General features: G+C 37.7%; 2 protein-coding genes and 1 pseudogene across 2 annotated transcripts; 1 reads left to right on the top strand and 2 right to left on the bottom strand.

The window, feature by feature from the left end:
- Window positions 1–238: 238 nt before the first annotated feature.
- On the top strand, window positions 239–1,838 carry LOC125844610 (histone H4-like; annotated as a pseudogene).
- A 2,798-nt stretch (window positions 1,839–4,636) lies between these two features.
- LOC125844609 (ethylene-responsive transcription factor 10-like) lies at window positions 4,637–4,996 on the bottom strand. Its single transcript, XM_049523924.1, has one exon. The coding sequence runs from the start codon at window positions 4,994–4,996 to the stop codon at window positions 4,637–4,639; it is 360 nt and encodes a 119-aa protein (XP_049379881.1).
- Window positions 4,997–19,289: 14,293 nt separating this feature from the next.
- LOC125844606 (ethylene-responsive transcription factor 11-like) lies at window positions 19,290–19,988 on the bottom strand. The gene is made up of 2 exons (XM_049523921.1): window positions 19,769–19,988; window positions 19,290–19,459 (listed from the first exon to the last, which is right to left on the bottom strand). Exons 1-2 carry the CDS (start codon window positions 19,986–19,988, stop codon window positions 19,290–19,292), a joined length of 390 nt encoding a protein of 129 aa, XP_049379878.1.
- Between the last annotated feature and the right edge of the window lie 4,814 nt (window positions 19,989–24,802).

Here is a 24,802-nt window from a genome sequence, read left to right as displayed (position 1 = left end):
CATCACTAGCAAGCATAAGTATTTAAAAAAAAATAATCAAATTATGATTTTTTTTTAAATATTTATTAAATTTTTATTTTTATGTACATATAAATAAATTATGTGCACTTAGATGTTGAAAGACAAAGTCTTAATCATTCAGTGTTCAAATTTTCAAATAACATCTTAATTATTCAGATTTGCATACATATTCAGATGTCTAGGTGTAAATGAACATCTTTTGCCTAATGTTGTTGAGAGTCCAAAATGCCCTCAATATTGGGGTTTTAATTTCATAAAACAACCATGTTGATTCTATATCCTCACTCACTCTTCTAATATAGTAGAATATATAATCCAACAAATATCATCTCTTTCAATCTTCCAAATTCAATTTCAAAACCCTAAAAATTATTGAAAAATGTCAGGCTGTGGTAAGGGAGGCAAGGGATTAGGCAAAGGAGGAGCCAAGAGGCACAGGAAGGTTCTAAGAGATAACATACAGGGTATTACCTAGCCAGCTATTTGTAGGCTTGCTTGTAGAGGTGGTGTGAAGCGTATTTCTGGATTGATTTATGAGGAAACTCGTGGAGTGCTTAAGATCTTTCTTGAAAATGTGGTTCGTGATGCTGTTACATACACAGAGCATGCTAGGAGAAAGACTCTGATGGCTATGGATATTTTCTATGCTCTTAAGAGGCAGGGAAGGACCTTTTACGGATTGGAGGTTAGGGTGTTGGCTAGTGGTTGTAGATTTGGTGTTTTAGTTAAGTTGGGATTACTTTTTGATTATGTTTGTATGGTCTCGATATTGTAATTCCTTGTTACACAATTAATGGAAGGAGATCATGTTCTAGTAATTGCAATTGTTCTCTTCTTGATTTATATTGCACCTACTATGTTTTGGGTGCCTCATTTTTGCAAGTTTTGCTTGTTGTTAAATGTGTTGCTTTTCAAACTATTGATGGTTGAATCAATTCTCTATGAATTAAAAGTCGAGCTGGTAGCACCAGCTCCTTGTGGTTGAAAAGTTAATGATTTTTTCTTCTCTTTGATTTTGCTAGAGCCGTTGGATTTTTATTTGCAGCTCTGTTTGTATCGAGGATCTCTTTTCTGTTATTACAGTTCTGCTGCGCGTTTCTTGTTTTGCTGCAATCTTTTTCTTGAATATCTACTTTTTTTGACCTGAGGGTATGTTGTTGTTATATTGTTCTGCTGCACATGTTTAAAGTTCTTGCAGGTAAATATCTCAAGCTTGTGTTTTTACTTTGCCTGTCTGCTTAAAGGTGATTTTGGTTTGTCCTTCTAAGCTCATACATATTGTTGATGTTTATGCACTTATTGTTGTTATGTTACTTGCTGCTCTTTTTTGATTCATTTAAGGGATTTATTATAATTACCCTTCATGTCAGTTGATGTAGTTGCGCAAGTTAGAGATCTTGCTCAGTTGTTTTGTTGGTTAAACTTCAATTTGATCTTGTTGAAATTTAGTCTACCTCAGTAGAACTTCAGCTGAACTTCTGCAGTGAATGTTCAAAACATCCTTTTCTCTCATATTGACATATTTTGTTCTTGTGGAAATGCTACAAAGTTCTTCTATCTACAGTTGTAGCTGTATTATTTGAGTTTTGATTTGGAAATTATATAGACCTGGACTTTTTACTTGGATTTGTTGTTTATGAAATTTAACCCAAGTTTCCTTGTAAACAGCCTTCTTGTTAGGGTGTGCTTTTGAGGATTTTAGACTTGAGTTTAACTTGCTGATTCTCCTAAAGAGTTCTGGTGGAACTGGTATGACTGGTACACCAGCTGGAGGTCAGCTATTTATGGTTGCTCTAATCCTGCAGCATGACATATGAGTCAATGTTTTCCTTGTTGGTAAGTATACAAACTCAACCCTACCCTGAAAACATGCAAAGTAGGAATTTTGTGGTTTTTGTTGCTCTATCTTGGTGATTTCAACTTTGTGATCACAATCTGCAATTTATGTGTATACTGAAAGAGTAACAGAAGAAATAAAAGAGGAGAGGTTACCCTTGCTGGTGTGTAATGGTATTGAAATTCTTTATTTAACACTTCCAACTTCTTTGGGTTAGCTGAATATCGAACTGAATACTTTCTGAGATGGAGGCGATCCGTAGAAGTTTCTCCACAGTTAGCCCATACAATCATAACTCACTCTATCCTGTCCGTCTAAAAGTTGAAATTAACGTATGAGGAATCGTGTAAAAATATTTTTTAAACGATATATTTTTTCTTGATCTGTTTTATATAAACATAATATAGAATTTATTTTTATTAAATACTTGTTATGACACCCCTAATATTGATGTGTGCTTGACATCAAAGGTATATTGCTCACGTCAGACTTACATTACTTTCTCTTGAATTTCTGGTTATTTGTTTTGTTCACGGTGATATCATTCATTAGTGAACATTAAAAAAGATACTCCCCCTATTTTAATTTTTTCCTCTTGGTTTTTAAATATGAGGTTCAAACTAATTAATATTCGATAGGAATCCAGATATACAATTTTCAATTTTTTTTTTTAAAAATTGCATAGTGACTAAATAAAAATTATTACAAATCATAATAATTTTTGTTACCCTTAATGCTAGTTGATGTGGTTGTGCAAGTTAGAGGTCTTGTTTAGTTGTTTTGTTGGTTAAAGTTCAATTTGATCTTACTGAAATTCAAATGAACTTCTGTTGTGATTGTTCAAATCACCTTTTCCTCTCATATGACATATTTTGTTCGGTGGAATGCTACAAAGTTCTGTCTGTTAACTGTTGTACCCGTACTATTCGTGTTTTTATTTGGAAATTATGTAACCATAGACTTTTACGGTTTGATATTTCAGATGATCACTCAACTCAACCCTGTAAATAGGAACTTTTATGGTTTTAGTTGCTCCATCTTAGTGATTTTAAGCTTTGTGATCACTATATGTAATTGTATATGAGTAGTTTCAACACCACTTCGTGTTTCGACAAATACAAACTCTCATTAAATTCTTTTAATAATGGATTATCAAATGATGGTTGTGAACGATGTAACAAATGTTAGAGCAAACACTGGAACTTCAATACTTGATAAAGAGAGGAAAAATAAATCAGAACATTGTGGGGAAAGGTGGAAAAGAGAGGCAAGATTGTGCGTTGATTGTTCAGTTTGAGGCTAAACAACAAGATGGTGCGGTGTCTGTTTAGTTTGTGGCTAAACGACACTTCTTTTACCTAATGATGCTGAGAGTCCAAAATGCCCTCAATAATGAGTTTTAATTTCATAAAGGAACCATGTTAATTCTAGATCCTAACTCACTCTTCTAATACAATAGAATATATAATCCGACAAATATTGAATTTGGAATGTATTAATGGATTTTTTTTTTAATAAAACCATTTTCGGTCCACATCTACACCTATTTTATTAACTAAAAAACAAAGGAAACTAGTTCCTTACAATTCAGGTCCAAATGGTCCATTCCCAAAAACAATACAAGGAATCAAAGGTTTCCTAATCTAGGCATTGTTCAAAGAAGTGTTCTAGACTCTTCTCAAGCTCGCTATCACGAGAAGTTGGAGCGCCGCTTGGATTTCCAGCTCCATCCATGGTTGTGGACGCCATCTCTCCATGGTAAGTTTCTACTCTTTATTTTCCTTAGAGAAGTTATTTTTCTAATTTTAAATGGATTTAGTAGATGTTTTCCTAAACAACTCAAATATCACGTGACATTCACAAACACCCCTCGGAAGGCGTCTATATAAACCACTCTTCCTTTTCCTTTTTTGCTCGTTCATTCTTCTCTTCATAGTTCATAGAAAGGGTTCTTCCCTTTATCAGATACCGCAGAGGAAAAACAACAGGCGGCGATTCCATCAAGAATTTCCCCTTGAAAGACATGTATATTAACTACTCTCTTCTATTTTAGCACTCATTCTTCTCATCATATAGAGGAAAACCAACAAGGCGACGGTTCCATCAGGTGAGATGCATTTTAGGGGGTGCGAGGAAGATGCCATGGGGAGGTATACAACTGAGATCAGAGATCCCGCCCAGAGGATAAGTGTTTGGCTTGAAACTATTGATAACCTGAAGAAGCTGCTAGGGCTTACGATCGGCGGTGAGGAGGTAGGTTGCCACATCATGAGGTAACTAATTTTCCTCAAGATAACATCCAAAAACCAGAGATTTTTTCGAGAAGCTTATTGCAAAAAACAACAACAAAAGAAGAAATTAAAAAAAGAGCTCTAACATTTTTATGGATATTCAGAGCAACAAAATGATGATTCATCACGCAAAGAAACATCGTCTCACATTTTTGTGTTGATCTATGAATAGAATCTATACATCGCTATGAAAAAAGAATCGAGGATCTAGACATCTCGATTGGAAAAGAATCAAGGATCTATACATCTCGATTGGAAAAGAATTGAGGGTCTATACATCTCGATCTGAAAAGAATCAAGGATTTATACATCTCGATCTAGAAAGAATCAAGAGAAAAAGAAAGAATCAGAATCGATCCATAGATTTCTCGAAATAAACGAGGCCAGCTCTCTCTCTTTTTTTTCCTTTTATATTTTTGAACTTGAAAGGAAATTAAAAGAAAATGGGACTTATGAAATGTCATACATTCAATATTCGATGACGGTTTCACATGCTCTTGGACAGTGCAAGGGTGATCTCAAGATTGAGAGGCACAGTACTGCAGTCGTTGTTAGTGCCACCACAGCCTCGTTCGAAAGATGACCTGAAAACATTGGTCTGAATTTGGAGCATAAGATTGGAATTATCATTATTATCATCATTGACATTCTTACAACTAGACTTCTCGAGAAAATCTCTGAGGTTATCTTGAGGAAATTTTGTTACAGCTTTGTGGCCGTGATACCTCCTCGCTGCTGTATCGTAAGCCCTAGCAGCTTTTTCTGATGCATCAGAAGTCTTGAGCCAGACAGAGTGTCTCCTCTGGAAGGGATCTTTATTATCAGCTTTGTACCTACTCCGTGGCATCTTGCTCACACCTCCTTGTAACGCATCTCACCTGAGGGAATCGTCGTCTCACAATGGCCATTTAGTAAGTATGTATGTGGTGTCTTTCAAACCATCTAAATTTAAGTGATATTTGAATCAATTCTTTGTGAATGACAGTTTAACAAGTATGCACACCAGGTAATCTCTTTGTACTCTTTAATGTCTCTTGTCTCTTTATCCAATCATGCAAATTAGTTTCAAAGCATGCAATGTTATTAAAAACTTCTAAATTGATAACAGAACCCATTACTTTGCTTGAGCCATTGAATTTCCTGGTCTACCGACTGAATGTCAACTGAATCAGGGTAATTCATGAAACCAGGAGGAGCAGCGGGGTAATTCGGGAAACCAGGAGGAACAGCAGGATAATTCGGGAAATCAGGAGGAGCAGCAGGGTAATTCCAGAAACCAGGAGGAACAGTAGGGTAATTCGGGAAACCTGGAGGGACATCAGGGTAATTGAGAAAACCAGGAGGAGCATCAGGGTAATTCTCCACTTGTTTCAGTTGACATTCAGTCAGTAGACCAGGAAGACCAGGATAAGGTTGAGAAGTTAATCCTTCTTTTTCTCTCTGGTTTTGCTAGAGCCATTGAATTTCTTTACAGCTCTGTTTGTATTATGTGGAAATCTTTTTTTTTGAGAAGGTAACGATTTGTATTATAAACCAGTACTTATGTAGTACTGAAAGCCCCTTTACAAAAACGTATGAAAATCTAGGAACAAAAACAGCAAGCCTAGCATATGATTCTAATACTTCTAGGATTGCTTCTGTATCTACAGGGGAACTCTTTGTACACCAAAAACATAATAACAGAATACAATCTGTTTTGATCATTTGTAGGGATCTGCTTCTATCCTCAAAGCTTCTAGCATTCCTTTCTCTCCAAATGGTCCACCAGATGCATGCTGGAATTGTCCTCCAATAACTTATGTTCTTTGCCTCAATTCCTGCTTCCTCCCAACTTGAGAGAGTGTCAACAATCATGCTAGGCATTGTCCATTGAATGCCTCTGAGATTGATGAAAATCTTCCACAATTGATCAGTGATTTTACAATGTAAGAACAAATGCCTAACTGTCTCAGCTGCCTCCCCACATAAACAACAATGTGTCACCAGAATGTTGTTTCGTTTCCTCAGATTCTCATGTGTTAGTACTGCCTCCTTTGCTAGCAGCCAAGTGAAGCATGCCACCTTGAGTGGAGTTTTGGTTTTCCAGATTTGTCTCCAAGGCCAATTGAGGGTTAGAGGAGCCCTGTTCATGACCTTGTAACCTGATCTCACTTTGTATCTTCCTTTGTTGTGCTCTGTCCACCATAGGCAGTCCTCCCCTTCCTTCAAACCTTGAAATGATTCCAACCATTTAAAGAATTCAACTAATCTACAAACTTCCCAGTCATTTAAATTCCTTCTGAGAGATAGATCCCAACCTTGGGGAGACCACATTTCAGCCACTGTTNGTTAGTACTGCCTTTAGTGGAATTTTGGTTTTCCAGATTCGTCTCCAAGGCCAATTGAGGGTTAGAGGAGCCCTGTTCATGACCTTGTAACCTGAGCGCACTTTGTATCTTCCTTTGTTGTGCTCTGTCCACCATAGGCAGTTCTCCCCTTCCTTCAAACCTTGAAATGATTCCAACCTTTTAAAGAATTCAACTAATCTACAAACTTCCCAGTCGTTTAAATTCCTTCTGAGAGATAGATCCCAACCTTGGGGAGACCACATTTCAGCCACTGTTCTGTCTTTATGTAGTGCTAAGTCAAAGATGTCAGGGAAGATCTCTGACAAATTTTGATTACCAAGCCATCTATCTTTCCAGAATTGTGTCCTGACACCATTGTGTACTGTTATAGTAGTATGATTCCTTAGGAAAGGCCACCAGTTCCTAATTGATCTCCAAACTGTAACACCATAGGGATTGGTTACTTCCTTGGTGACCCATGATTCCATCTCTCCGTACTTCAGTTTAATCACCTTGCTCCACATTGAGTGTGGTTCATGAGCATATCTCCACAACCATTTCAGCTTTAGAGCCTTGCTTTGGTTCTTCAAATTTTTGATGCCTAATCCTCCTTGTTTTTTTCCGGTGATCATAACTTCCCATTTTACCAGATGGCATCCCTTTCTTTTCTTGTTTCCTCGCCAGAAAAAAATCCCTTCTTAGTTTATCCAATCTCTGTACTACTCCTGCAGGTATTGGGAACAAAGTTAGCATGTACGTAGGAAGGGCATCCAAGACTGCATTTATCAAATTGAGCCTGCCCCCCTTTGATAAATATTGTGCTTTCCATCTGACCAACTTCTTCTCACATTTCTCCAAGACAGAATTCCAAATTTCTTTGGATTGTGATTTTGCTCCCAATGGCATCCCCGGGTAGATAGTAGGTAGTGCTCCCACTTATGTGGAGATCTCTTTTCTGTTATTACAGTTCTGCTTCACGTATCTTGGTTTGCTGCAATTTTTTCATGAATAACTTCACTTTTTGACCTGCGGTCTGTTGTTGTTGTATAGTTCTGCTGCACATGTTTGAGTTAAATATCTCAAGCTTGTGTTTTTCTTTGCCTGTCTGCTTAGAGGTAAGTTTGGTTTGTTCTTCAAAGCTTATGCATTCTGTTGATGTTTATAAACCTATTGTCAATGAATTACTATTCAATAAGTATGTGTTTCTTTTTAAATCGTCTAAATTCAATTGGTAGAAACGTCAAGAAGAGTGCTTAGTGGGGAGACAACACCGAAGCGAGGAAATTCTTGCGAACAAGGAAGCATGTGGACTCAGAAAGGAAGCTCCCGATAGGAAAAGAGAAGAAATGAACCAATGACATCATCCCAAACCGATTGCTTCTCTCGAGATAGTAGTGAGTAAGGAAAATGCTTTGTCTATTAATGTAGTTCCAAGTCTTCGATATCGAAAATGCTTTGTCTATTAATGTAGTTCCAAGTCTTCGATATCCCTTGCAGACTGACAAGAATTTGTACTGATATAACGGATCTCCCTCCAAGCAGTATGTACGACTTTCAGCGAATACGATTTTCCACAGAAATCTTTATGTATCTATGATATTGAGTATGAATTTAGGAAGTACGCACTGCTCTTGAAAGCTTTTAAGTTTAGTTGATAACCGAACCAGCTTCTTATGGATGAGACAACAACAACATACCCAGTGAAATCCCACTAGTGAGGTTTGGGGGGGTAGAGTTTATGCGGACCTTTCCATTACCTTGTGGAGGTAGATAGGCCGTTTCAATTCTTATGCTGAGAAATTGTGCTAATTTTCTCTTTGATTTTGCTAGAGCCATTGGGTTTCTCTACAACTTTGTTTCTTATATGTGGGGATATATTTTCTATATTATAGTTTTGCTGCACATTTCTGATTTTTGAGAGGTAAATGTCTCAAGCTTGTTTTTTACCTTAGCCTCTCTATGTATTGGTTTAAAACTTAGGATTAAATTTGTTGGTGTATTACTTATGAAAAGAAATAATTGCAATTTGCACCTCTTGAGTCGAGGGTCCTTCGGAAACAACCTCTCTACCTACATGAGGTAGTGGTAATCTCTACGTACATTTTGCCCTCCCCATACCTCACTTGTGGGATTTCAAAGGGAATGTAGTTGTTTTAGCCATTTTAGTTCCCAGCATTGTTATGCATAATTATAATTGCCGTCAAATAATTGATTAAACTAACATTAGTCTTGCAACTCGAGATATTTACATGTCTTTATTGTTCAGTTACTTGCTGCTCTGCTTTGATGTGTGCTTGGAATTTATTTTTGTTGCCCTTAGTGCCAGTTGATGAAGTTGTGCAAGTTAGAGATTTTATTGATCAATGTATCGATAAAAGGCTCAACTAACCTCATTTTTTTTGATCTTACGGTTTATTGAAAATAGTCTCTCTACCCCCAAAGGTAGGGGCAAGTGCGTGTTGTTGTTGTTGTGCCGTTCTGCTGCACATGCTTGGAGGTTAGGGTGTTAGTGGTTGTAGATTTAGTGTTTTAGTTTGTGGGTTTAGGGTATTTTGAAGTTGGGGTTACTTTTTTTTCTGATTACTATGCTCTCCATAATGTAATTTCGTGTTACCGGATTAGTGGAAGAGATCATTTTTCTAGTAATTATGTTTATAAAAAATTGTTGGGTGCCTCATCTTGTCAAGTTTGGTTTGTTCTTAAGTATATGTTGCTTTTCAAACCATCTAAACTCAGTTGATGAGTGAATCAACTCTTTGTGAATAACAATTTAGCTAAGTATGTATTGTTAATAAAAACATTTAAGTTAAGTTGATAACAGAACCCATTACTTTTGATAGAGCCATTGAATTTCTTTGCATCTCTGTTTGTATTATGTGGGAATCTCTTTTCTGTTATTACAGTTCTGCTTCACGTTTCTTGGTTTGCTGCATTTTTTTCCTGAATAACTCACTTTTTGAGCTGAGGGTATGTTGTATAGTTCTGCTGCACATGTTTGAGTGCTTGGAGGTAAATATCTCAAGCTTGCGTTTTTCTTTGCCTGTCTGCTTAGAGGTAAGTTTGGTTTGTTCTTCAAAGCTTATGCATTCTGTTGACGTTTATAAACCTATTGTCAATGAACTATTCAATAAGTATGTGTTTCTTTTCAAACCATCTAAATTCAATTGGTGGAAACGTCAAGAAGAGTGCTTAGTGAGGAGGCAACACAAAAGGGAGGAAATTCTCGCGAGCAAGGAAGCATGTCGACTCAGAAAGGAAGTTCCCGATAGGGAAAGAGAAGAAACGAACCGATGACATCCTCCCAAGCCGATTGCTTCTCTCGAGATAGTAGTGAGGAAGGAAAATTCTTTGTCTATCAATGTAGTTCCAAGTCTTTGATATCCCTCGGAGACTGACAAGAATTTGTACTGATATGAAGGATCTCCGTCCAAGTCGTATATACGACTTTCATCAAATCCAATTTTCCTCAAAAATCTGTATTTATCTATGAGATTGAGTATGAATTCTGTTGATTGGATCAATTCTTTGTGAATGACAGTTTAGGAAGTATGCATTGCTCTTGAAAGCTTTTAAAGTTTAGTTTATAACCAAATCAGCTTCTTATGGTTGAGACAACAACAACATATCACTGAAATCCCACAAGTGGGGTTTGGGGAGGATAGAGTTTATGCGGACCTTACCATTACCTTGTGGAGATAGATTTTGGCCATTTCCGAATTCTTATATGCTGTGAACTTGTGCTAATTTTCTCTTTGATTTTGCTAGAGCCATTGGGTTTCTATACAACTCTGTTTCTTATATGTGGGGATCTATTTTCTATATTATAGTTCAGCTGCATATTCTCGGCCACAGTCGAAGGCTGTGCCGGCCAGAAGCAACGTGAGGACCAGCTCCGACCGGCGAGCCTCTTTCTCTCTTCTCCTAAGATCCAGTGAGGACGATAATCAATGAGCAGCAGCTCCAGCTGCTCGGACCAGCGAGTGGCGAATAGCAAACCCCGGCGAAGGCAAGAACATTTTTCAGCTTCTCCGGCGAACTCATCTATCTTCCCCGGCGACCAGCCCAGAAGAGAGACGGCAGTGCTACTGTTTGTCGCCGGAGATCAACCAGATCTGGCCGGAAAATTGCCCATAGACCACCGAAACCCTCCATCTTCGCCGACCAGGTTCTATCTATCCTTTCTCTTTTTTTTTTTTTGCTCTGAATCTAGTTGCCGGGCCCTTTCTTGCAGATCCTTTATCCCGGAACAGTATTTCCTGCTTTCTATTATAGTACAAACCTGTGCTTCAGTATATAGTATAGTGGGTGTTATCGTGTCCTTTAGAATACACATTGTACTTGACCCTATAGTATAGCTGTTGATATATTGTCTTTTAGAGTTTACTCCTGTTGCAGTTTTTTTAGTGTATTCCTGTGTAGATTTTACTGTGGTTGCAGTAGCGTTCTAGTGGATTTGGTATCTGATGGTGGTAGTGAGTCATGTCTTCGGTTGAGGTCGAGGTCGGGGGAAAATAGTGGTAAGTGGGTTACGGGTTCACATAACGTGAGGGTAGGATCATGGAACATAGGTTCGTTGACGGGGAAGTCCATAGAGCTAGTGAAAATTCTCAAGAAGAGAAAGATAAATATAGCTTGTGTCCAAGAGACTAGATGGGTAGGCTCCAAGGCTCGGGATGTTGACGGGTTTAAGTTGTGGTACTCAGGAGGGTCAAGGGATAGAAATGGAGTGGGTATCTTAGTAGACAGGGATTTGAGGGAGCAAGTGGTGGAGGTTAGGAGGATCAATGATAGGCTGATGACGATTAAGCTAGTCATTGGAGGATGTACTTTGAGTGTTATTAGTGCTTATGCTCCTCAAGTGGGCTTGGACGAGGAGGCCAAAAAGCTCTTTTATGAGGATTTGGATGAGGTAGTTAGAGGTATACCGAATACCGAGAAGATTGTCATTGGTGGAGATTTTAATGGCCACATCGGGGCAACTTCTAGTGGCTTTGATGATGTTCATGGAGGCTTTGGTTTTGGGGAGAGAAATGGAGGTGGAACTTCGCTTCTAGACTTTGTTAAGGCTTTTGAGTTGGTGATTGCTAACTCATGCTTTCCGAAGAAGGAGAACCACTTGGTTACCTTTCGTAGCACGGTAGCTAAGACTCAGATAGATTACTTTCTCCTTAGGAAGGGGGATAGAGGTCTCTTTAAGGACTGCAAGGTCATCCCAAGTGAAAACCTCACTACCCAACACAAGCTTTTGGTGTTGGATCTGAAAATTAAGAGGGATAGGAGGAAGAGGATGGTACCTGATCGATCGAGGATTAAATGGGGTGGGTTGACCCCTGCCCTTTCTCGGGAGATGGGTGAGGAGTTGATGGGGATGGGGGCTTGGAGTTGTAGCGGGGATGCGGACAGCATGTGGAATAAAGCAGCTAGTTGCATTAGGGAAGTTGCTACTAAGGTGTTAGGGGTGTCAAGGGGTAAATGTGGAGGCCATAAAGGAGATTGGTGGTGGAATGGGGAAGTCCAAGGCAAAGTGGAAGCGAAGAAGGCTGCACACACAAAATTGGTGGAGTGTGTAGATGAGGAAGAGAAGCGGACGCTTAAGAAAGTCTATAAGAAGACAAAGACAGAAGCTAAGTTAGCTGTTACGAAGGCGAAGACGGCAACTTTCGAACTCTTGTATGTCGAGCTGGGGGACAAAGGTGGGGATAAAAAGTTGTATAGGCTTGCAAAAGCAAGAGAGAGGAAGGCGCGTGACTTGGACCAAGTGAAGTGTATCAAAGATGAGGAAGGCAAAATACTGGTGGAAGAGACCTCCATCAAGCAAAGATGGCGAAGCTACTTTCACAAACTTTTAAATGAAAAAGGGGAAGCAGACATTGTGTTGGGTGATTTGGCGCACTCTGAAAGGCTTCGAGATTTTGGGTACTGTAGGTGCGTTAGGACCGAGGAGGTTATACAGGCTATTAGTAGGATGGGCAGGGGTAGAGCGACCGGACCCGATGAGATTCTGGTAGAATTTTGGAAGAGCATGGACAAGGCAGGCATAGAGTGGTTAACTGGGCTGTTTAATGTTATCTTTAAGACAACAAAAATGCCTGATGAATGGAGGTGGAGTACAATGGTTCCGTTGTATAAAAACAAGAGTGATATCCAAAACTGTAACAACTACAGGGGTATCAAATTGTTGAGCCATACTATGAAGATTTGGGAGAGAGTGGTGGAGATGAGGGTGAGAAGAGGGGTGTCCATCTCTGAGAATCAGTTTGGATTCATGCCGGGACGTTCGACTACCGAAGCCATTCATCTTATGCGAAGAGTGGTAGAAAAGTATAGAGAAAGGAAGAGAGACCTACATATGGTGTTCATTGACCTTGAAAAAGCCTATGACAAAGTACCGAGGAATGTCCTCTGGAGGTGCTTGGAGTCTAAAGGAGTCCCGATGATTTATATTAGGGCGATAAAGGACATGTACGGTGGAGCCAAGACTCGGGTTAGAACAGTTGGAGGAGACTCAGAACATTTCCCAGTTGAGATGGGGCTGCACCAGGGATCAGTCCTAAGCCTTTTCCTATTTATTTGCTTTGGTGATGGATGAGTTGACGCGGTTTATTCAGGAGAAGGTTCCATGGTGTATGTTATTTGCGGATGACATAGTACTGATTGATGAGACGCGGGACAGAGTTAATGCGCGGTTGGAGGTGTGGAGACAAACGCTGGAGTCCAAAGGGTTCAGGTTGAGTAGGATCAAAACAGAATATTTGGGGTGCAAATTCAGTGATGTGTTGGATGAGACAGATGTGGAAGTGAGACTTGCCGCACAGATCATTCCTAAGAAGGAAAGTTTTAAGTATCTTGGGGCTGTAATCCAAGGGAGTGGTGACATCGACGATGATGTCACACATCGCATTGGGGTTGCTTGGATGAAATGGAGGCTTGCCTCTGGAGTATTGTGTGATAAGAAAATTCCACCGAAACTTAAAGGTAAGTTCTACAGAGTGGTAGTTAGACCGGCCTTGTTGTATGGAGCGGAGATGAGGATGTTGAGATGGATGTGTGGGCACACTAGGAGCGACAAGATTAGGAATGAGGTTATCCGGAAGAAGGTGGGAGTGGCCTCTGTGGTGGACAAGCTGAGGGAAGCGAGACTGAGATGGTTTGGACATGTGAAGAGACGGAGCGCAGACGCCCCAGTGAGGAGGTGCGAGGTAATGGTGGTAGAGGGTACGCGGAGGGGTAGAGGGAGGCCCAAGAAGTATTGGGAAGAGGTGATTAGACAAGACTTGGCTATGCTTCACATTACCAAGGACATGACTCTAGATAGGAAGGAGTGGAGGTCGCGTATTAAGGTTGAAGGTTAGTAGGGTTAGCGTGTTGTCTTCCCTTGCGAGGGTATGGGTTGTTAGCGTTTGGAGTAGTCCTAGCCTTATGCCGTTTACTGCGTTTCACTCCTCACATTACTTTCTTGATGTTATTGTCTCATTTGTTGATTATACACTATCTTTTGTATTGGTTGTTTTGTTTTATATATATCTTTCCTGTCACTTAGATTTGATGTTCTTGAGCTGAGGGTCTCCTGGAAACAGCCTCTCTACCTCCACTCTGCGTACACTTTACCCTCCCCAGACCCCACCTAGTGGGATTTCACTGGGTATGTTGTTGTTGTTGTTGTTGTTGGAGAGGTAAATGTCTCAAGCTGATTTTTTACCTTTGCCTGTCACGTATTGATTTAAAACTCAGGATTAAATTTGTTGGTGTATTTCTTATGAGAAGAAATAATTGCAATATACACCTCTTGAGCCGAGGGTCCTTCGGGAACAACCTTTCTACCTACACGAGGTATTGGTAATGTCTAGTACATTCTATCCTCTCCACACCTTACTTGTGGGATTTCACAGGGTATGTAGTTGTTGTTTCAGCCGTTTTAGTTCCCAGCATTGTTTTGCATAATTATAATTGCCATCAAATAATTGATTAAACCAACATTAGTCTTTCAACTTGAGATATTTACATGTCTTTATTGTTCAGTTACTTGCTGCTCTGCTTTGATGTGTTCTTTGAATTTATTTTTGTTACCCTCAGTGCCAGTTGATGAAGTTGTGCAAGTTAGAGATCTTATTGATCAATGTATCAATAAAAGGCTCGGCTAACCTCATCTTTTTGATCTGAGGGTTTATCGAAAATAGTCTCTCTACCCCCAAAGGTAGGGGCAAGTGCATGTTGTTGTTGTTGTACAGTTTTGGTGCACATGCTTGAGTTCTTAAAGGTAAATATCTGAAGCTGGTGTTTTTTCTTGCATGTCTTCTTATTGGTTAAAACATAATATAAGATTAAATTTGTTGGTGTATTTCATATGAGAAGAAATACTTACACACCTCTTGTTGGCCTTTTTAGTTCCTAGCATTATGCATAACTATAATTGCAGTCGATTAATTGTTTAAACACCCTCTAGTCTTCAGCTAGCAATATTCACACTATGTTTTTGTTGTTAAGTGACTTACTGCTCTCCTTTGACATATTCAAGGAATTTATTGTTGTTACCCTTAATTTCAGTTGATGTAGTTGTGCAAGTTAGAGATTTTGTTCAGTTGTTTCGTTGGTTAAACTTCAATTTGATCTTTTTGAAATTCAGTTTTACTTCAGTAGAACTTCAGCTGAACATCTGTAATGATTGTTTGAAACATCTTCTTCTCTGATATCGTCATATTTTGTTCTCGTGGAATGCTCCAAAGTTCTTCTATCTACAGTTGTAGCTGTATTATTCGAGTTTTGATTCATACATTATAAAACCCTAGAGTTTTACTTGGATTTCTTGTTTTTGAAATTTATGCCAAGCTTCCTTTGAAATCTTCCAAGTCATATTATAGATTATTATCATCCATTGAAATCTTAATCTTGAGCAGCAATTTTGCTTCTAAACTGACATCTTTCTTGTTTACGCGAGTGTTTCATGGATCAAGCTCAGATCAAGCGTTAAGTGCAACAACGAGACTTCAATTCAAGTTTCAAATATGGTTGGAGATGTTTGCTTGACCATGCTTTCAGATGATGAGTTTTCTGACAAACATCTCCAGCGATATTTGAAACTTAAATTGAAGTCATCGAGCAAGGATCCAAGAGGAAAAAGCTAGGTTTTCAAGCCAATCTCTGTGTTTCCCAAGAGCTTTGTTCTTCCAGGTATGCATAGGTATGTATGGTTATTCCTAGTGATAGACTGAGTTCGTCCTCATGCCCTACATCTTAATTCGGGCAGTAAGAGTTAAATCTAGGATTATACCCTTAGCTTCGAGAGTCTCTTATATGAGTCGAGTTATTATTTATGAATTCTAAATTCTTGATTATGAGTAATTGCACTATATTATGCTTTGAGATCTTTGAGTAATTATTCATGTTGATAATCCCACATGAACCCTGCTTTTTGAGTTTTGATTGAGAATCTTTAAAACAAGCATCGTTCCTTAAATTGATTTTTGAGAAGTTAGCATGAGTTCAATAGCAAGTTAAAGTATAAATGTCTATTTTGATAAGAGTTTAAGGGAACTAAAGGATTCCCAAAAGTATCATTTTTATGTTGAAAAGAAAGTACTATTTTTCAGAATGGTATAAAGAGCTTTCAGGGATTACAAGAAATTGAGTACAGAGCAATTACCTCTTAAAGAGGCCCTTTTGAGAACTTATCTCAACCCAGAGAGTATTTTTACTTGAGCATTGAGTCATATATTTTGGGAATAGTATTGAATACCGATATGGGGAAGAGTTTAGTTAATTCACATTCCCCATAAACCATGTAGCTAGTGTGGGATAGGATCGTATCGACATTTGGGCGACTCCTCACTGCCTCTGAGAACGCCTATTAGATGGATCCATGAGTTGAGTATGTTCAATACCCCGACAAGGTACAAGACAATTCTGACAACGTGGGCGAGATGCTGTATTATCTCAAAGCTCATAGTGATGGTTGTCGGTTAAAGAATCTCCCTGATTGAGTAAAGAGTATTTCATTATCATATTTATATTTGACACTTCATTGAGTTAACATTTTATTTGTAAATCTTTTAAATGGTTTTATTTCTACTTATGCTTTACATTCAGTTGAGTACGTTGCTTCAGCCTCTTCGGTTCAGTTATTTATTTTCCACAGCTATATTACTTACTCGTACATTCAATGTACTGATGTTATTCGAGATGCAGGTACAACTGTAGCTGTATTATTATTCCAGTTTAATTCAGACATTATAAAACCATAGAGTATTACTTGGATTTGTTGTTTTTGAAATTTACGTCAAGTTTCCTTTGCGAACAGCCTTCCTGTTAGGGTTCTCGTTTGGGGATTTTAGACTTGAGATTTCAACTTGCTGGTTCTCCTAAATCATTCTGGTGGAACTGGTATGACTGATACACCTGCTGGAGCTTGGCTATTTGTGGTTGCTCTAATCCTGCAGCATGACATATGAGTAAACATTTTACTAGTTGGTAAGTTGACAAACTCTCTCCTACCCTGTAAACATGGAGTATAGGAACTTTTAAGGTTTTAGTTGTGCTAATTAAAGTTGTGTGTTCTATTAATGTGTAGAAATAATATATGCTGACAGAATCATAAAAATGCTGATGTATTTTGCAATTCATGATTGTAGCCAGTTTGTATCATGCTTATTTATATGACATCGAGTCACTTCTGTCCCTTTGGTATTTGCTCATTTCCTGCAAAGCTTGCTTCGTTATAATTCTACTAAATTAACCTGTTATGTGGCGGAGAAACTTTAATAATGATTATAACTTGTTCGTCTATACATGATTAATAAGCAATGATCTTAAATAAAGGTGTTTGAGAAGAGAGCCAAAATGATGCACAAGCCAAGGTTTCTTTCCCATTGAAACATGGAAGATTCTTTTGCTAATACCTAGGCATGATGCATGTGCCTCAACAATTATTTCTGAAACAAGGCATTGTTAGGTCGGATTGATACTGCATTTGCCTTTCAAAATTATAATGTGCAGAGGAAGGTCAAAATTGATTAGGCTTATAGTTCCATACTCAGATTGACCTCTTGGAAATCTTTAAGATGTGAAGTAGTGTCTTTCAATGGAATTTTATGATATTCTTTTTGCGAGTTCATTTTGCCAATCTAGGAGATCTGCAAATAAAAATCCAAATTGACTCATGGTTCAGCTGATTCTTCAACTTCAGATGTATCGTTTGTGAAGGAGTCAATTGTTGACATTGAATTTCTGGAGATGCACAATCCTCTAGGGATTATATCGGACAATTTCAATGTGTTATTGCAGAGACAGCATGAGGCTCATTAAATCTTGAGAATCTTGGACTAGAGGGATCTGACATTCAAGGGGATATCTTCTTTGAACTTTGATGCACATGGCAGAGTAAGGTTGGCTCAACTTGAACAATAGACAAGATTCCATTATTAGCAGCATCCTTGCTTGTTGGTGAGTGCAAAGGTATCGATAGGGCTATGAATGACGTCCACCAATCCAGCAAGCTGGGCTGGAAATGCTAAAATCTTAGGGCCCCTACATGATGCCCAACCATACATGATCAGCAATGGAGATTTATGTAGCTGAGGTAACTTTTCAAAAGTTGAGACACATTTATACAAATTTGTATGAATATTTCCTATATTTGAGACACTCTAAGCTTCATCAATATTTCATGCACTTGGAGCCTAGTAATATATTGAGTTCGTCATTTCTTTTGATAATTGATTGCTTTTCTTGCAACAGGCTATCAGTGCTCACAACCACATTTACTGTCTCATCAATCTAAGGTACATGTTGTCATTGCTGACTGCCAATTTCTATATATTTTTTTATTTCTGACAAACCCAAAAAAAAGAGAATGGTAGTAACAATGTATTACAAATAAATGAAGAAGCTTAAAAAGTTCCTACATAATATTTGTAATGTGGAAAAGACAACTACTTTATCTTATTGTGGAATGCAATAGACAAAATGTGCAAACATATACTGAAAGAGTAACACAAGAAATAAAAGCGGAGCGGTTCCCCTTGTTGGTGTATAATGGTATTGAAATTCTTTATTTCAAATGTGCATTTATTCAGACGTTTAAATCTTAATGAAAACAAATGAGGCTTAAATGACACGTCTACCTAATGTTGTTGAGAATCCAAACTGCCCTCAATATTGAATTTTAATTTGATGAAACAATCATGTTGATTCTAGATCCTCACTCACTCTTCTACTATAGCAAATAATATATAACCCGACAAATATTGAATTTCAAATGTATTAATGAGATTTATTTTCCTTAGAGAAGTCATTTTTCTAATTTTAAAATAATTTAGTAGATGTTTTCCGAAACAACTCAAATATCATGTATTCACAAACCCCCCCTTGAAAGCTGTCTATATAAACCACTCTCCCTTTTCCTTTTTTGCTCATTCATTCTTCTTCTCTTCATATAAAAGGTTTCTTCTGTGTTTCAAATAATGCAGAGGAAAAATAAAAGGCAGCGATTCCATCAAGAAAACCCCCTTGAGAGACGTCTATATCAACCACTCCCCCTCTTCTTTTTTAGCTCACTCATTCTTTTCATCATATAAAAAATTTCTTCTATTGTTTTCAAATGACGCAGGAGGAAAATCAGCAAGGCGATTATTCCATCAGGTGAGATGCATTTTAGGGGGTGCGAGGAAGATGCCATGGGGGAGGCACACAACTGAGATCAGTGATCCTGGCTAGAGGAGAAGTGTTTTGCTTGGAACTTTTGATACACCGAAGAACCTGCTAGGGCTTACGACTGGCAGTGAGGAGGCATCATGGCCACATGAGGTAACTAATTTTCCTCTAGATAACCTCCAAAACACCCGCGATTTTCTCGAGTAGCTGATTTGCAAAAAACAAACAACAAAAGAAGAGAGCTCCAACATTCTTATGGATATTCAGAGCATTAAAATGATGATTCAGCGCGGAACCAAACATTGACTCACATTTTCGTGTTGATCCATGAATAAAATCTATACATTGCTATCAAAAAAGAATCAAGGATCTATACATCTCGATCGGGAAAGAATCAAGGATCTATACATCTCGATCGGAAAATAATTGAGGGTCTGTACATCTTGATCCGAAAAGAATCAGGGATCTATACATCTGGATCAAAAAAGAATCAAGATTGGAAAGAATCAAGAGAACAAGAAAGAATCAGAACTGATCCATAGATTTCTCAAAATAAACGAAGTCGGTCCTATGTTATTTTTTTGTTCCTTTTATATTTTTTGAATTTGAAAGGAAATTAAAAGAAAAGGGACTACGAAATGTCATACATTCAATATTCGATGACGGTTTCACATGCTCTTTGACAGTGCAAGGGTGATCTCTGAGGTTATCTTGTGGAAATTTAGTTACGGCTCTGTGTCTGTGATACCTCCTTGCTGCTGTATCATAAGCCCTAGAAGCTTTTTTCGATGGATCAAAAGTCTTGAGCCAGAAAGTTCTCCTCTGGAAGGGATCTTTAATATCAGCTGTGTACCTCCTCCGCGGCATCTTCCTCACACCTCCTTATAACGCATCTCACCTGAGGGAATCGTCGTCTATCAATGACTATTCAATAAGTATGTGGTGCCTTTAAAACCATCTAAATTCAAGTGACATTTGAATCAATTCTTTGTGAGTATATGACAGTTTAGGTGATATGCATTTATTTACCAGGTAATCTCTTTGTACTCTTTAATGTCACTTATCACTTTATCCAACTGTGCAAATTAGTTTCAAATTTGATGGGCCTTCGCTGTTTATGATATCGGACATGAATGGAGAATTGAGCGGGTGTTCATCAGTACTTCACTGACGAAGGACTATATCTCCAATTAGAAATTATCCATCTCAACTTACAGTGACACATGAATGGTATGAGTTCGTTCATTTCATTTTGTTATTTTCCCCCATTTTGGTGATGTTGTTGCGAAATGAAAGTTCACAATTGGTGGAGTAATACAGAGCATATCGTATAGGTTAGGTGTTAATTAGTTGGTGGTAGTATAGTGATAAGTTGTAGTGGTTGAATGAATAGTTCTCAGCAGGCTCTAATATTAACATGCTTTTAACATTAAGTTGAGGCAACAAGGTATGTTTTCTGTCATTATGGTGACAATTTCTAAAATACTGATAATCTCTATTCACAAGTTCTTTTTTTTTTTTTTTTTCTTTTCAATTTTGGTGTGGCCGCCTCATGTGATGCATAACTCCAGAGACATATTGAATTAAAAGAGAAGACACCAAAGATAATAGGGAGTTTCTGATTTCTACTGCAGGATGCGACATCAACCAGCACAGTATGATTTGTGATACTGTTACATACACTGAGCATGCCATGTAACGGCTATGGATGTTGTGGATGCCTTTAAGAGGCAGGGAAGGACCTTATATAGATTTGGAGGTTAGGGTGTTAGTGTTGTAGATTTAGTGTTTTACTTTGTGGGGTTAGGGTATTTTGAAGTTGGGGTTACTTTTCTTTCTGATTGTTATGGTCTCCATAATGTAATTCCTTGTTACCCGATTAATGGAAAGAGATCATTTTTCTAGTAGTTATGTTTATAAAAAATTGTTGGGTGCCTCATCTTGGGAAGTTTGGTTTGTTCTTAGTATATGTTTCTTTTCAAACCATTTAAACTCAGTTGATGAGTGAATCAACTCTTTGTGAATGACAATTCAGCAAAGTATGTATTGTTATTAAAAACATCTAAGTTAAGTTGATAACAGAACCCACTACTTATGGTTGAGAAGCTAATGAGTTTTTTCTCTCTTGATTTTGCTAGAGCCATTGAATTTCTTTACAACTCGGTTTGTATTATGTGGGAATCTCTTTTCTGTTATTACAGTTCTGCTTCATGCTTCTTGGTTTGCTGAAACTTGTGCTAATTCTCTCTTTGAATTTGCTTGAGCCACTGGGTTTCTCTACAACTCTGTTTCTTATATGTGGGGATCTATTTTCTATATTATAGTTCTGCTGCGTATTTCTAATTTTTGAGAGGTAAATGTCTCAAGCTTATTTTTTTCCTTAGCCTGTCTACGTATTCGTTTAAAATTTGGGATTAAATTTTGTTGGTGTATTTCTTATGAGAAGAAATAATTGCAATATGCACCTCTTGAGCCGAGGGTCCTTCATAAATAGCTTCTCTACCTACATGAGGTAGTGGTAATGTCTACGTACATTCTACCCTTTCCATACCTCACTTGTGGGATTTCACAGGGTATGTGGTTGTTGTTTCAGCCATTTTAGTTCCCAGCATTGCTATGCATAATTGTAATTGCCGTCAAATAATTGATTAAACTAACATTATTCTTGCAACTCGAGATATTTACATGCCTTTATTGTTCAGTTACTTCTTGTTCTGCTTTGATGTGTTCTTGGAATTTATTTTTGTTATCCTTAGTGACAGCAGATGAAGTTGTGCAAGTTAGAGATCTTATTGATCAATGTATCGATAAAGGCTCAGCTAACCTCATTTTTTTAATTTGAGGGTGTATTGAAATAGTCTCTCTACCCTGTAGGGCAAGTGCTTGTTGTTGTTGTACAATTCTGCTGCACATATTTGAGTTCTTAAAGGTAAATATCTGAAGCTTGCGTTTTTTCTTGCCTGTCTTCTTATTGGTTAAAACTTAGTAAAATATTAAATTTGTTGGTGTATTTCATATGAAAAGAAATAATTGCACACCTCTTGATTTGGCCTTTTTAGTTCCCAGCATTATGCATAACTATAATTGCAGTCAATTAATTGTTTAAACACCCTCTAGTCTTCAGCTCGCAATATCCACACTATGTTTTTGTTGTTCAGTTACTTGCTGCTCTCCTTTGACATATTTGAGGAATTTATTGTTGTTACCCTTGATTTCAGTTGATGTAGTTGTGCTAGTTAGAGATCTTGTTCAGTTGTTTCGTTGGTTAAACTTCAATTTGATTTTTTTGAAATTCAGGTTTACTTCAGTAGAACTTCAGCTGAACATCTGTAATGATTGTTTGAAACATCTTCTTCTCTGATATTGTCATATTTTGTTCTTGTGGAATGCTCCAAAGTTCTTTTATCTACAGTTGTAGCTGTATTATTCGAGTTTTGATTCGGACATTAAAAAACCCTAGAGTTTTACTAGGATTTCTTGTTTTTGAAATTTATGCCAAGTTTCCTTTGAAATCTTCCAAGTCATATTATAGATTATTATGGAATTCTTGAGCTGAGGGTCTCCCGGAAACAGCCTCTCTACCTCCACGAGGTAGTGGTAAGGTCTGCGTACACTCTACCCTCCCCAGACCCCACCTAGTGGGATTTCACTGGGTATGTTGTTGTTGTTGTTGTATTGAAATCTTAATCTTGAGCATCAATTTTTCTTCTAAATTGACATATTTCTTGTTTAAGCGAGTGTTTCAGGGATCAATCGATAAGTGCAACATTGAGTCTTCAATTCAAGTTTCAAATATGGTTGGAGATGTTTGCTTGACCATGCTTTCTGATGATGAGTTTTCTGACAAACATCTCCAGTGACATTTGAAACATAAATTGAAGTCATCGAGCAAGGATCCAAGAGTAGAAAGCTAGGGTTTTCAAGCCAATCTCTGAGTTTCCCAAGAACTTTGTTCTTCCAGGTATATAAGGTTATTCCTAGTGATAGACTTAGTTCATCCTCATGCCCTACATCTTAATTCAGTTAGTAAGAGTTAAATCTAGGATTATACCTTTAGTTTCGAGAATCTCTTATATGAGTCGAGATATTATTTATGAATTCTAAATTCTTGATTATGAGTTGCACTATATTATGCTTTGAGATCTTTGAGTAATTATTCATGCTGATAATCCCACATGAATCCTAATTCCTGAGTTTTGATTGAGAATCTTTAAAACAAGCATCTTTCCTTAAATTGATTTTTGAGAAGTTAGCATGAGTTCAATAGCAAGTTAAAGTATAAACCTCTATTTTGATAAGAGTTTAAGGGAACTAAAGGATACCCAAAAGTATCATTTTTATGTTGAAAAGAAAGTACTATTTTTCAGAATGGTGTAAAGAGCTTTCAGAGTTTACAAAAAAATGAGTACAGAGCAGATACCTCTAAAAGAGGCCGTCTTGAGATCTTATCTTAATCCAGAGAGAGTATTTTTACTTGAGCATTGAGTTATATATTTGGGAAGTAGTATTGAGTACTGTCATTCGGGCGACTCCTCACCGTCTCTGAGAAGGCCTATTAGATGGATCCATGAGTTGAGTATGTTCTATACCCTGTCAAGGTACAAGGCAGTTCTAACAATGTGGGCAAGAGGCTGTATCATCACAAAGCTCATAATGATCAGTGGTGGACCCAAGATTTTCGTTTAGGGGGTTCGAAAAATAGAAGTATAAACGTGTTATTAGCCTATAGGAATGGAACCCTTGAAATCTTTTGGGTTTAAAACCACACTTTTAGCATGTTTTATAAAATAAAAAACTAAAAAAAAACGTGAAAAATAGAACTGAAAGTAAAAAAAAAAACTGAAACTAAAAAATAAAAAAATAAAACAATAACACAGGCATTCAAACCCTCGACATGAAGCTTAATTTCAAGGGGACCTGCCGCTATCAGTCTCCTTGTCATTGAGGGGTTCAAAATATATATATCCACATGAATACAGAAAATTTACCTTATATATACGGTGTAATTTTTTGTCGAGGGGTTCGGGTGAACCCCCTGGAACCCACGTGGGTCCGCCCCTAATAGTGATGGTTGTTGGTGAGTATGTTGCTTCAGCCTCTTCAGTTCAGTTATTTATTTTCCTCAGCTATATTACATACGCATACATTCAATATACTGATCTTTTCATGATGCAGATACAAGTGCATCATACAACTGTAGCTGTATTATTCCAGTTTAATTCAGACATTTTAAAACCATAGAGTATTCTTGGATTTGTTGTTTTTGAAATTTACGTCAAGTTTCCTTTGCGAACAGCCTTCCTGTTAGGTTCTCTTTTGGGGATTTTAGACTTGAGAGTTCAATTTGCTGGTTCTCCTAAATCATTCTGGTGGAACTGGTATGACTGATACACCTGCTGGAGCTTGGCTATTTGTGGTTGCTCTAATCCTGCAGCATGATGTATGAGTAAACGTTTTACTAGTTGGTAAGTTGTCAAACTCTCTCCTACCCTGTAAACATGGAGTATAGGAATTTTTAAGGTTTTAGTTGCTCTAACTAGAGTTGTGTGTTCTATTAATGTGTAGAAATAATATATACTGACAGAATCATAAAAATGCTGATGTTTTTTGCAATTCATGATTGTAGCCAATTTGTATCATGTTTATTTATAGGACATCAAATCACTTCTGTCCCTGTGNCA

Source organism: Solanum stenotomum, chromosome 11 (genome assembly GCF_019186545.1).
Source record: "Solanum stenotomum isolate F172 chromosome 11, ASM1918654v1, whole genome shotgun sequence".
NCBI lineage: Eukaryota > Viridiplantae > Streptophyta > Magnoliopsida > Solanales > Solanaceae > Solanum > Solanum stenotomum.
Note: the sequence above shows the minus strand (reverse complement) of the source record. Positions and strands in the feature narration are given on the sequence as shown.

Excerpts from the sequence above, each read along its gene's own strand:
- LOC125844609 (XM_049523924.1), bottom strand. The coding sequence starts at position 4,996 with ATGCCACGGAGTAGGTACAAAGCTGATAATAAAGATCCCTTCCAGAGG.
- LOC125844606 (XM_049523921.1), bottom strand. The coding sequence starts at position 19,988 with ATGCCGCGGAGGAGGTACACAGCTGATATTAAAGATCCCTTCCAGAGG. Across the intron at positions 19,460-19,768 it reads ACCGTCATCGAATATTGAAT|ATTTTATTCATGGATCAACA; the intron begins GTATGACATTTC and ends AGCAATGTATAG.